The 11432-nt window shown below is 45.5% G+C and overlaps 2 protein-coding genes across 3 annotated transcripts; one reads left to right on the top strand and one right to left on the bottom strand.

Annotated features, from left to right (window-relative positions):
- Nucleotides 1-1573: 1573 nt before the first annotated feature.
- Nucleotides 1574-3358, top strand: LOC120664370 (protein NEN4-like). Its single transcript, XM_039943558.1, has 2 exons — nucleotides 1574-2230; nucleotides 2345-3358. Exons 1-2 carry the CDS (start codon nucleotides 1963-1965, stop codon nucleotides 2959-2961), a joined length of 885 nt encoding a protein of 294 aa, XP_039799492.1. The 5' UTR covers nucleotides 1574-1962; the 3' UTR covers nucleotides 2962-3358.
- Nucleotides 3359-3959: 601 nt separating this feature from the next.
- On the bottom strand, nucleotides 3960-6093 carry LOC120664371. Of its 2 annotated transcripts, none has more exons than XM_039943559.1 (4): nucleotides 5931-6093; nucleotides 5504-5741; nucleotides 4689-4749; nucleotides 3960-4584 (listed from the first exon to the last, which is right to left on the bottom strand). In XM_039943559.1, the coding sequence occupies exons 2-4, from the start codon at nucleotides 5707-5709 to the stop codon at nucleotides 4312-4314; spliced, it is 540 nt and encodes a 179-aa protein (XP_039799493.1). In that variant the 5' UTR covers nucleotides 5710-5741; nucleotides 5931-6093; the 3' UTR covers nucleotides 3960-4311. The 2 variants fall into 2 exon arrangements, with proteins under 2 accessions (XP_039799493.1, XP_039799494.1); XM_039943560.1 differs by having other exon boundaries at nucleotides 5504-5839; nucleotides 5931-6090.
- Between the last annotated feature and the right edge of the window lie 5339 nt (nucleotides 6094-11432).

Genomic DNA, 11432 nt, shown 5'->3' with positions numbered 1-11432 from the left:
TCAAATTCTCACAAGTTTAATTAGCGGATCGGAATCAACCACGGCGGAATCTACTAGCAACGGCGGGCAGGTTGCGTGGGTAGAACGGCGACCCATGCACTCACGGAAGCAAAAACTCCTTTCTTCCCTCTCCTAATAAACTTTGCTTGCTTTGCTTCAATTCCCTTCCCTTCATTCCCATGGCGGAGGAGAAGAGAATATTTCTGCCCTCCCCGGGCTGACTTATCCCCTGCATGCATCGACCTGAATTAAAATCGCGTGGATCTCCGGGCCTGCCGTTTGTAGGAGCATCTCGCCCGGCAGTTCCCTAATAAATATATCTTAGAAAATAATAATGAAATATTTTAATATCACTTTATAGATTATTGAAAGAGATGTTTTTACAATTCTCCAATAACCTTATTATCCCAACTCAACCAGTGGCGGATCTAAAATTTGAATTTAGAGGGGCTTATTTTTCCTCTCTTCTTCCTTTCCCCTCTCTTTTTCTTCTTCTTCCTTTTTTTCCTCTTTCTACTCTTGATTCATGGTTAAAAATTGTAGGAGGGCTCCATAGGCTGCATGGAGGTAGGTAGGGGGAACTGGAGCCCCCAGCACCTCCCCTAGCTCCGCCCCTGAATACAACTAACATATTGAGAGAACTAAAATTCTTCATTTATTTGAGAGAAGTTGTGGGGTAAAATATTTTCTTTTCAATATTATCAGTTTATTAGGGAAATCAGAGGGCTCATGATTCATGAAGATGCTCGCCTTGCTTATGCATGCAACATGCAAGCAAAATTAAATGCAACAAATCGATGGATGATGGTCTATAATATGCATATCGATGGATGATGGTCTATAATATGCATATGGACATTGTTCCGGCCGTGCCGTGTCGGAATATAATTATATATAATTATATATGCATGTCCTATTTTTCCCAAGCGCATGGTAAATGGAATAAGGAATCTTCTTTTTTTTCAGGTTTCTATTTGAAGAAAGATTTTTATAGCATGTTAATACTAGTAGGAGAAAGATCCAATCGGGTATCCTTAGAAAAAGATCGCATTGTTAGGAGTTGTTGATTTTCTTGGTCTAGAAATCGTTGGAACAGCCTCTATGACTTGGTTATGACTTGGTTAGCCGGTGCTAGTAGTACTCCTCGGATCTTGAGTTTAATTTCCGATGGGAGCGAATTTCAGGTTGAGCTTTGAAAAAAAAACTTTCTCACTTGTCCTATATATGTCCAAAATATAATTGGGGTCTGGTCCTTCTCACAGGTAATGGACCATGTATGGGTGGGGTAGCGGCAGTTTTTTTTTTTCTTCTAGAAATCGTCAGCGAAGCATGATGCTCCGATCCGATCCGATGCATCCGCTAGGTCTACTACTCTACTAGCTATGAGACGAAACGCCGCCGTGGACTGCAGGCTTGCCGGCGATCTAGGGCATGCAGCCGCAGGTTGCCTCGCTCCATGGGTTAAGGCGTTAAGCTTTTGTGTTTGTTTGGGCCTTGCTTGCACGCACTGTTAGCTGTCGGAGCATTGCAGTGGGAAGACTCCGCCGCCGATCGAAACTGGCAACAGACGCAAGCAAGGAAAGCACACGAAATGAATGAGGCAATGCGTGCGAGGCCGCCGCCAGAGAAACAAGCTAGAAGAGCACAACTTGAGCTGCAAGCGAGCCAAGGCGGGCAGTAACCCCCCTCCACTGCTAACCTTCACCACCGACGCATGCAAATATTCGCATCCCATCCCCTCTCCTATCGTTGGCTTTGATGCATGATATATATCTGTATATGCGACGGTACGACGAAAGAACACGGAGATCAACCGATAACCCATCATTTCCCATCCAGAAAAATAGCAGCTAGAGATCGGACGGGGACAAGCAACCAGCAGATCGTGCGTCGCAGACTAGACCAGCTTCTTCTTCCTTCATTCCTAGCTAGACGACGACGTTTGTTGGATCCGATCGATCCATGAACGGTAGCGGTAACAGGAGGATGAGCGAGATCGTCTTCTTCGACGTTGAGACGACGGCGCCATCGCCGGCGGGCCGGTGGTGGCTGCTCGAGTTCGGCGCCATCCTCGTGTGCCCCAGGAAGCTCGTCGAGGTGGCCAGCTACGAGACGCTCATCCGCCCGGGGGACCTCTCGGCCGTCTCCAGGCGCTTCACGGACGTCGAGGCCATTGCCTCCGCGCCCACCTTCCGGGAGGTGGCCGACAAGATATTCGACATCCTCGACGGTACATACGCCTCCTTTCTTCTTCCTCCTCCTTCCATTGATACGTCGACACATGAGCTTCGCCTATTAGCTAGCTTTCCTCTGACGCACGAAACATGCTGCCGGACACATACAGGCCGCGTGTGGGCCGGCCACAACATCCAGCGCTTCGACTGCCCGCGCCTCCGGGAGGCGTTCGCCGACATCGGCCGCCCGGCCCCGGAGCCCGCCGGCGTGATCGACTCCCTCAACGTGCTGGCCGCCGAGTTCGGCCGCCGCGCCGGCGACCTCAAGATGGCCACCCTGGCGACCTACTTCGGCATCGGCACGCAGAAGCACCGCAGCCTGGACGACGCGCGCATGAACCTCGAGGTGCTCAAGCACTGCGCCACCGTCCTGCTGCTCGAGTCCAGCCTGCCGCAGGCGATGCAGCTGGCCGGCCGCGACGGCGCCGTCACCAGGAGGAGCTCCACCGCCTCCGCTCATCACCGGCCCGCCGCCATGTCGCAGACCAAGCTACCCTTCGCCCCTGCTGTGAAGGCCGTGCCGGCGCCGGCGGCTGGCACTGCTCAGAAGAGCGGCGGCAAGCGGGATAGCCTGGGCAAGCCAGTGGGGAGGGCCAACGCCACCAGCAATAAGCCAGCGCCAGAAGCTGCTGCTCCAGCAGCATTGAGCGCTCGGCCACCCAGGCGCCCAACGGCGGCGACGCCCTTCCACATGATCCTCAGGCACTCCAGGGCCATCCTCAGATGATGCTCTACTGCATGATGCTTGCAAGCGTGCTGTGTGCTTGCATTGGAGAAAACATGGAGCTGACAGATTTGAGCTCGGTCCATCTTTTCCCCAGCTCGCAGTCGCAGCATACTAAATCGAAGATCGATTATCGACTAATTGGATTCATTTGTACAGATCATTGATTCGTTTCATCTAAGCACCTGATTCAGTTACCTGTTCTGGTTCATGTGTATGTATATGCAAGCAGCAAGCTAGTTGAATGACTCAGATTTAGGTTGATGTTCTTGTGTTGATTCATTTGTAAATTGACATGGCACGCCATTCTTTATTCCATTTGTAAATCTCTTCCCATGTCCAGCACCATTGGCTGGTGTAAATTATGTACAACTATATTGTTGCCAATGCTCTCTGCTTACATCCTAAGAATTTCAGGAAACGGACCATACCTGCTGATGACACCAAGAGACAAGGGTTAACAGTCGTAGCTTCTTGTCTTCCCTGCGCCCGAACATTGCTTTCACTCGGAATTCTTTCACATGACCGATAGGGACAAAAAGCTAGCTCTGTACGGGGCAGGGCAGGACGGGTGGGCCGGCAGAGATTCTTCTTTACTTCCGGGACGTTTTCAAAAGGGAAAACTTTTTGCATTTGCACAAAAATCATACCATACACAGATACAGTACTGTTTTAATAAGGTACATTCCAACTTGCATGATATAACATGTATGTAGCTGCGAAGCCCAAACTAGCAAAACACCAGGAACAAACATTTTGTATTTTGCCAATCCCAGACTAGGAAAACGAACGCACATCTGGCATCTCTTAACCCACGCCCTAAAGGCATTTGGCTCACACACTTCAGAGCCACATAAAACAGACATTCAGAATTTCAGATGTAGCCACATTGACTCCATATTTTCCTCTTCAGGTACTACTATTGTCTCTTTCGAAAAGAAGAGGTACTACTATTGTTGCAGCAGCATCACGATGCTCATGATTCATAACCAACGAACAGCACGCCAGAATAAGATAGATATCATATTTCAACTTAAATCCAAATGTACCACGGTATTTACAGACACCGACACATGGACCCAACCTTACTGCATCTACTAGACACATACAACATCTACTGGGTACAACGAACAACTCATATGTACATTCGAAACCTCTGCTCCCTGCGATTGTGCAGTTTCAAAAGCCACAACCGCAAGGGCATCAGGCACTGGACTCAAGACTCTGACTCAGCTCTTGAATGAGCAGCTAGCAGCTTATAGAAAGAAACTAGTTATATCCTCAGGCGGGCCGGACAATGTACAGGTTGTGAGGGTGCAAAATAGCGTTAGGGTCAAATGGGATATCAAATGCTCAGGCAAATGTAACTGCACAGTTGGTGGGGTCTTTGTTCCCGCAAGCAAAACCTTCGATTCTTACTTTTGGGCTGCTCGCCCCACAAGATGGAGAACCTACTTCGACTCTTCCAGCTCCCATTTTGCCGAAAGAGCTCCCTAGAGGAGAAAAGGATGGTGTTTTCTTACCAAACAGTGGGTCATGGATAACAGGGTTGTTAGTGCGCACAGGAGGGGAGCCACAGAAAAAGCCCGCCTGGCTGCTTGAATCAGTATCCACATCAGGGTCATTCTGAAACAGGGGAGAACCAGTTGTCCATCACTCTAGAATCTAGATATCCAGAAGAATATGATATGCCATCTCTAAACTTTAAATACCAAGAAAACCACTTATACCTTGTTAAGGATGAGGTCAAGGATATCACAAGCGGAGTCCGCTCTATACACTGGGAGTGCCCTGCCATCACAGAACACACACTGTCAGCAAAAAGGCCAGTCTTTTGCTTGGCTGCTGCAACTGTCAAGCATCCAAGTTTGGCAATCCTATATTCAGCGATTTGAAACGGACTATGCAAAATACGAAATCCTATCCAGTAGTTATTACCTACTTTACCAGTATATGTAACCGCACCCAACGTTTCCAGTTTGCCTCGCTAATAAATGTGCACGATTGCAATTACAACTTTGTGACGTAAAGCAGACTATCGACAGGTATATTGAGCAGCACGTGCAACACTATATAGCGTAAATCACCTGCTTTTGTTGCTAAATAAATGCAATGCTGCTGAAGAAAGCTTGTAACGGACATGTGCGAAATCCTGCCTGAATGAGTACCCTTTGTCGCCACATGTAACCCTATCCAGACGCAGCTAATGTGAACGTAACTCACAACATTTGTCGCGTTATACTGCATCATAAATTTGAAGCAAGCTTGCATATGCATAATGATACGATATCCGCTGTCCTCGCTATCAGCATCCGCAAGTAACGCCCAACCAATTGGCGTTCCGCGTTCAAAATAAAGCAGGTACGCAAGCATGCAACCTATGCCCTAACAATTGGCACTAAAAATCATTACACAAACATGCAACCTATGGCATACCCAGCAGGTGCCACAATTTTAGATAAATCAACTAACAGTAGCCTAGAATTAAAAAAATCCGAGGTCCATGCAAGTACGTGGTGGGTAGAGGAGACAAGAAAGAACTAACCCGTTCGGCTTGGGGCTGGCTCTATTGAGCGAGTCCATGAGGAAGGGCGGGCGGGAGGCGCGGCGAGGCTGAGGGCAGATGAGGTCTATCCGAGCCCCAGGCTGCGCATCCATCTGCCAAAACCTCGACCTTCGGTCGGGGATCGGCTCTACCCTGGAGAGCTGCTGGCCGCCTCCCGCGCCGAGCCTCATCATGTAGTGCTCCATGCCCCCAGCGGACTCTTCAAGTAGAGTGGCTCCTGAAACAGAGGCGAGATGAAATCGTTCAGCGGCTGGATCGACGAGAGCACCAGGTGCGGTATCGGCCAGAGAGCAAGATCAGGGGCGGATCTTGCAGCTGGGTCAGATCCGAATAAAAACAGCATGCATTAGGGTTTGGGGAGCTCGGTTTCGGGTTGGGAGGGGGACGGAACGGAAGCGCGGGGTACCTGGTGGATACTCGTAGCCGGCGCCGGGCCCGACGAAGACCTGGCCGAGGATGGCGCCGCTCGCGCGCGCAGCCGTCGACGCAAGGAAGGGAAGGCCGGAGCCCGGAGAGATAAGAGAGGGGGAGGGTGAACGGGAGAGAGGAGAGGCCGGAGGCGAGAGAACAGCTCGGGTCGGGCGCTACGAGCACCTCAGGGGCGGTGCGGCCGTGGTGCCGTCCAGCCACGGCCGCACGATGCTGCGGCATCAACGGACCAGATCGATGCGGCGGGAGCTCTCAGGATATTTTGCATCGAGCCCCTTGCAGAAAACCCTCGGTCTCATTTTAGGACTGACGTTGGCGCATTTCCCTCGGACACCCCGTAACGGATCCCCCTTTTCCGCACCTTGGACGGTTCGCAACGTCAGCGGTCCCGGTCAGCCAACATTGCAAACCGTTCTCTTCCGGTCTTCTTCAACAAGGTGTAAATTTTTTTCCCCAACAAATAGGTACCAAAGTCACTCGGGAACTAATTAAATTGAGCTTAGAGAACGACTTTGACTGTGTCGGCATCCATATTGTTATTGGATATACATGTTAATATATACTCCCTCTGTCCCTTATTATTTGTCGTTTTGAGTATGCGTGCTACAAATTTAATTTGATTTGTAGAAAATACATGCAACATTTGTATCTCCAAATAAATTTATTTAAAAACTAGATTAAAAAATCTATCTAATAGTATTAATTATGTATCATAAATATTAATAATTTTTTATACAAATTTAATTAAAATTATTTTTCGGAAAGCGATAACGACAGTTATTTAGGGACGGAGGGAGTACACTGATAGTATTTTACAAGGTATTGCAGTATGCTATTTTATTGGGGCACGCATACATGCCAACATTGCACCAACTCAAACATCCCTCCACATTATATATGCGTTTGTGTCAGAAAAAATAGTGTAGAATAACATATTTCACGAAATTTAGCGACACTAATGTAACGTAATGTAATGATTTGTCCAAAATTTAGAGTAAAATGCATCCTGGTACCTAAACTATAAACTATTATGTGGGTATCAGATAGGTACTTCAACTCGAAAACGTAATAGACATGTACTCAAACTATTCTATGGGTACTAGATAGGTACTCTAACTCAGAAACGTAACAGTCAGGTACTTAAACTATTTTGTGGGTACCAGATAAGTACTCCAACTCAGAAACGTAACAATCAAGTACTCAGTTTATTTATGTTGATCACCCGTCAGCTAGCATGCTGCTGCATGATGTCCGTTTAATGTCGAGCGCAAAAGAAATGAAATCATGCATGCGGCAGTAGCAAACGGTGGTGGCATTTAATTCCTCATCGATAAATAATAATGGTAATAACAAAGCAATTCCTCATCCTGAGATTATTGTGCAAGGGCTTGTCTAGAATTATTTATGGACGAATTTATAATATTGATAATAAAGATTTCCTCATCTAGAATCAGGTGGAGTTAGTAATTGTTTTTAATCTCATATAGGGTTTGTTTTTCATTCGTGTGCTTCACCAGATTAATAGTTTAGAAAAAAAACTGCACAATTTACTTGCCTAAATATTCTTGCATCACGGCTGAATATTATGAATTTATAATAACAGCCTGACATGGTTCCTGCAATGCTGTTGTAAAAAGCGCCAGTGCCTTTTATTATTTTCGACCAGCATGCATGAATCAATAGGAATTAGATAACACTACCGTTTACTATTGCCGCATGCATGATTTCATTTCGTATGCGCTCGACATTAAACGCACTCGCTCGGACGTCACACAGCAGCATGCTAGCTGACTAAACAGATTGAGTACTTAACTGTAATGTTTTTGGGTTGGAGCACCTATCTGGTACCTACAAAATAGTTTGAGTACCTATCTGTTATGTTTATGAGTTGGAGTACCTATCTGATACCCACGTAATAGTTTAGGTACCCAAAGTGTATTTTACTCCAAAATTTATGATAGTGGTTGAGGTTTGTCCAAAATTTAGCAACACCAATGTAATGTAATGTGAAATTATCTGGGTGTGGATGAAAAATCTGCCTGTAATTTAATATATTACATCAAATAAATTGTTTTAGAAGTTTTCTATCTATAGAAAATTCATTAATTTTCCCTGCCATGCCATAGGAGATAATAGCACTAAATTTTGCCCTTCTAATTTTTGATGCAGCGCACACATTTAAGACAGCGAATATGAAAAGTCTCATCTCATGGTACGGTGTTTCTTTTCTTTTCTTTTTCTTTTTCTTTTTTCCTTGGTTAATGTCTCTGTTGGTTGGGTAGGGAATCCTTGGGGGGCAACATCATATCTTTTTTTTCTTTTCTTTTTCCATTTCTTTAGGCATGAAAAGAAAGCACGGAAGAAATTCGCTAGTTTATGCATGTATGCTTTTCGATTGTATGCTATCTACTACAAATAGCAGTAATCAAATGGCTGGTTCTATACGGAGACGAGTGATTTTGTCTTTTGAAAGGCCTATTGATACAACAAATTTGATGGAGAGAGATGGAATCTCTCCAACACAAAAGTTGGAGGAGAATGGATAAGAGGAATATGTTCAAATGCATAAAAGGAGGACTTATTCTGCCAAGATAGTACACGGATAAATGCCTCTGTGGTTGCTATCATCACTTCAGCATAAGGAAAGAAAAATTTGGCAATGCCATTGACCACTGCTGCTCTGTTTAGGGCCTGATTAGATTCCAAAATACAAAATGCAAAATTTTTGTAAATCGCTTTCATGGTGTACTAAATGTAGTCGAAAAATAAATCGCATTACACAAATGGATTGTAAATCGCGAGACGAATCTAATGAGCCTAATTAGGACGTGATTAGACACTAAATTGTTACAGTAAATATGCTCTAATGATAGATTAATTAGACTCATTAGATTCGTCTCGTAGTTGACAGACGAGATAAGTAATTAGTTTTGTAATTAATCTATATTTAATACTTTAAATATTAAAATTTTCTTCTAAAAATATAAAAAATACAAAATACAAAATGAACTAAACAAAGCCTTACCTAGCGAATGGCAAACACATTTGCAATTGCAACTGCTCTGTTTGGGCGCTTGGGGTTGTCAATCAAGAGAGAGCCAGCGACATTTGTTAAAAAAAACAACTACAGCGAGGACACTGTCGGCTGTCGTCATGTCATTTCGAAGCCTGGCACTGCCTGCGCTGTCTCCACTGTTTCCAATTGACTCTTGGATGATAAGTGTCAAGTTGAAAAGCTTTTTAAAGAGAACAAAAGAATTCACCTTTTATATTGAAATTATAAATTTATTCATTTCATTAGGATAAGTCTGAAAATAACTTCTTGACATTCTCCTCTCTCAATGTTTCCAAATCCTACTGCAACGCGAACTCCAGCTAAGCAGGAGCTGAAAGAAAGGTTCCAACTGCTCCGTTTTTTTTTTGAGAGGAAGAGTACTCTATTACTCTTCTGTCACAGCTGAATCGCTGGACGCCACACCCTCAATCGATTGAGGTACAGAGTCCCAGGTGGCGGAAGTACCACCGGGTAGCTTACAACCCATAGCAGCAAGTTCGTGCGCTAGCTTATTACATATACGGGGACAGTACAAAAATTCACAGGACACAAACTCCAGAGCCTTTAGGATTTTTATCTCTGTGATTATACCACCCATAGATGAAAGTCTGTAGTCTTCTCCTTCAATTGCAGCCTTTACCATTGTTGCATCCGTCTCCAGACTCACCCTGGGCATCCCCAAATTGGCTGCGATCCTGAGCCCCTCTCTGCAGGCGATCAGCTCTGCGTGGAAAGCACTTTGTAGAGCTTCTTCACTGCCAACACCTGCAGCTCGAACCACCCCATATTCATCTCTAATGACAAAACCCCAGCCACTTGTACCGATTTCCTGTGAAAAAGCACCATCGACATTAATTTTCAGTGTTCCTTCAGTCGGCTTGATCCATTTTTTCACATGACTAACAGCCGCCCCATGGCTTAGTTCTGCAGACTTCTTCAAACTGTCAGCACGCGCAGCTACTGCATATGCTAAGATCCGGCCTGATCTCCTTTGTTTCTCTTCTCTCCATCTGTTCCGTTCATTCCACAAGAGCCACAGGAGTGTAACCACAGTGATTTGTTTTTCTACTGGTAGATCTATAATCTTTGTCATCATTTGTATAGGTGAGCATTCTTTTATCAATTCAAGCCGAATGCCCTCCAGATGAAGCTCGCGCCATAGTTCTTTTACCTCCTTACATTTCAACATCAAATGTGCACCGTCCTCCTCCTGCCTCCCACACATGCAGCAACGTGAATCTATTTTCATTCCCCTTCGTTTCAGTACAGCCCTCACCGCCAATGTATTATGACACATCCTCCATAGAAAATGTTTGATCTTTGGATAACAGTCAATCTTCCATAGCTTTCTCCAAAAAGGATCATCACCTCGGCTTGTACTTGCTCCACCTGGTTTGCTTCCTGCTTGTGCCGCAGAATTGCATCTCTATGAACCCTGTATGCCGATTTAACTGAAAACCTCCCCTTCTTGTCAAAATGCCAAGCAATCATATCTCCCATCTCTACATGGATTGGTATAGACTTGATAATTTTAACATCCTCTCCCCAAAAAGTCTGATTCAGCCCAACTGCTCCGTTTGAGTTAGAGCCTCTTTGATATGGTTCTGTTTGGGGGAAGCGCCAGCTTCATGTTACGGTAAATGTCACGATGCCGTTACTGTTCCGCAATGTTCTACACTGTAGCAAAGAAATAGAACGTAAATTGAGGTCTACAATGAACTTGGAAAGAGATAAAAGCTATTGGAGCCACCTTTTCTGGCTCCTGGTTCCGTTGACTCCACCTCTGCCTCGCTACAGTACTGCTATAAAATGTGGATCTTAGTGAAAAGAGAAGGAAAAGAGAGAAAAACGAATTCAACGAACATTGTAATGAACAATGCCACTATAGTGATGCACAATGAACAGGGCCGTCGATAGGGGTGTGCGACATGAGCGACGGAACAGGGCCCCCAATTCGGATGGGCCCCACCTAATGACGTACTACTCAACTTGTCTTGTGCTGCCGTGCTGGGCTGCTGGCTGAGAGGAGCCCCGCATGTCTTGTGCTCACACGGAAGCCATCAGCCCATCACACGTGAGGGAAACAAACTGGCACCTGCGCCGTGACGCACAACATTATTGCAGCATCACGCGACGGCGTGAGAATAATCAGCTAGGGCGACGCGAGTCACGCGCCGCCGCCGACGGATCGGCGGGCCATTGCCAGTTTGCCATCGACTGCGATTCGACGAGGCGACGAGCCCAGAGTGATGCTTTTCAGTAGAACTTGAGGTCAGTGATATACTTTTCCTATTTTAGAGTTTATGTTTGACATATTTCTATATATTGTATGAAACAAGACATATTCACGTTATATATTTCGATATATTGATGAGTGAAAAAAATATATATCAATTTTATTGGCAATTCAATTTTTCCCCATTT

Source organism: Panicum virgatum, chromosome 3N (assembly GCF_016808335.1).
Source record: "Panicum virgatum strain AP13 chromosome 3N, P.virgatum_v5, whole genome shotgun sequence".
In the NCBI taxonomy this organism is placed as follows: domain Eukaryota; kingdom Viridiplantae; phylum Streptophyta; class Magnoliopsida; order Poales; family Poaceae; genus Panicum; species Panicum virgatum.
Note: the sequence above shows the minus strand (reverse complement) of the source record. Positions and strands in the feature narration are given on the sequence as shown.

What these genes read in the sequence shown, in the direction of transcription:
- LOC120664370 (XM_039943558.1), top strand. Translation starts at nt 1,963, where the DNA reads ATGAACGGTAGCGGTAACAGGAGGATGAGCGAGATCGTCTTCTTCGAC. An exon ending in GATATTCGACATCCTCGACG is followed by an intron (nt 2,231 to 2,344) that starts GTACATACGCCT and finishes GGACACATACAG; the next exon opens with GCCGCGTGTGGGCCGGCCAC.
- LOC120664371 (XM_039943559.1), bottom strand. Translation starts at nt 5,709, where the DNA reads ATGGAGCACTACATGATGAGGCTCGGCGCGGGAGGCGGCCAGCAGCTC. An exon ending in GCCAGCCCCAAGCCGAACGG is followed by an intron (nt 4,750 to 5,503) that starts GTTAGTTCTTTC and finishes CTGTGATGGCAG; the next exon opens with GGCACTCCCAGTGTATAGAG. An exon ending in TTGACCTCATCCTTAACAAG is followed by an intron (nt 4,585 to 4,688) that starts GTATAAGTGGTT and finishes CCCCTGTTTCAG; the next exon opens with AATGACCCTGATGTGGATAC.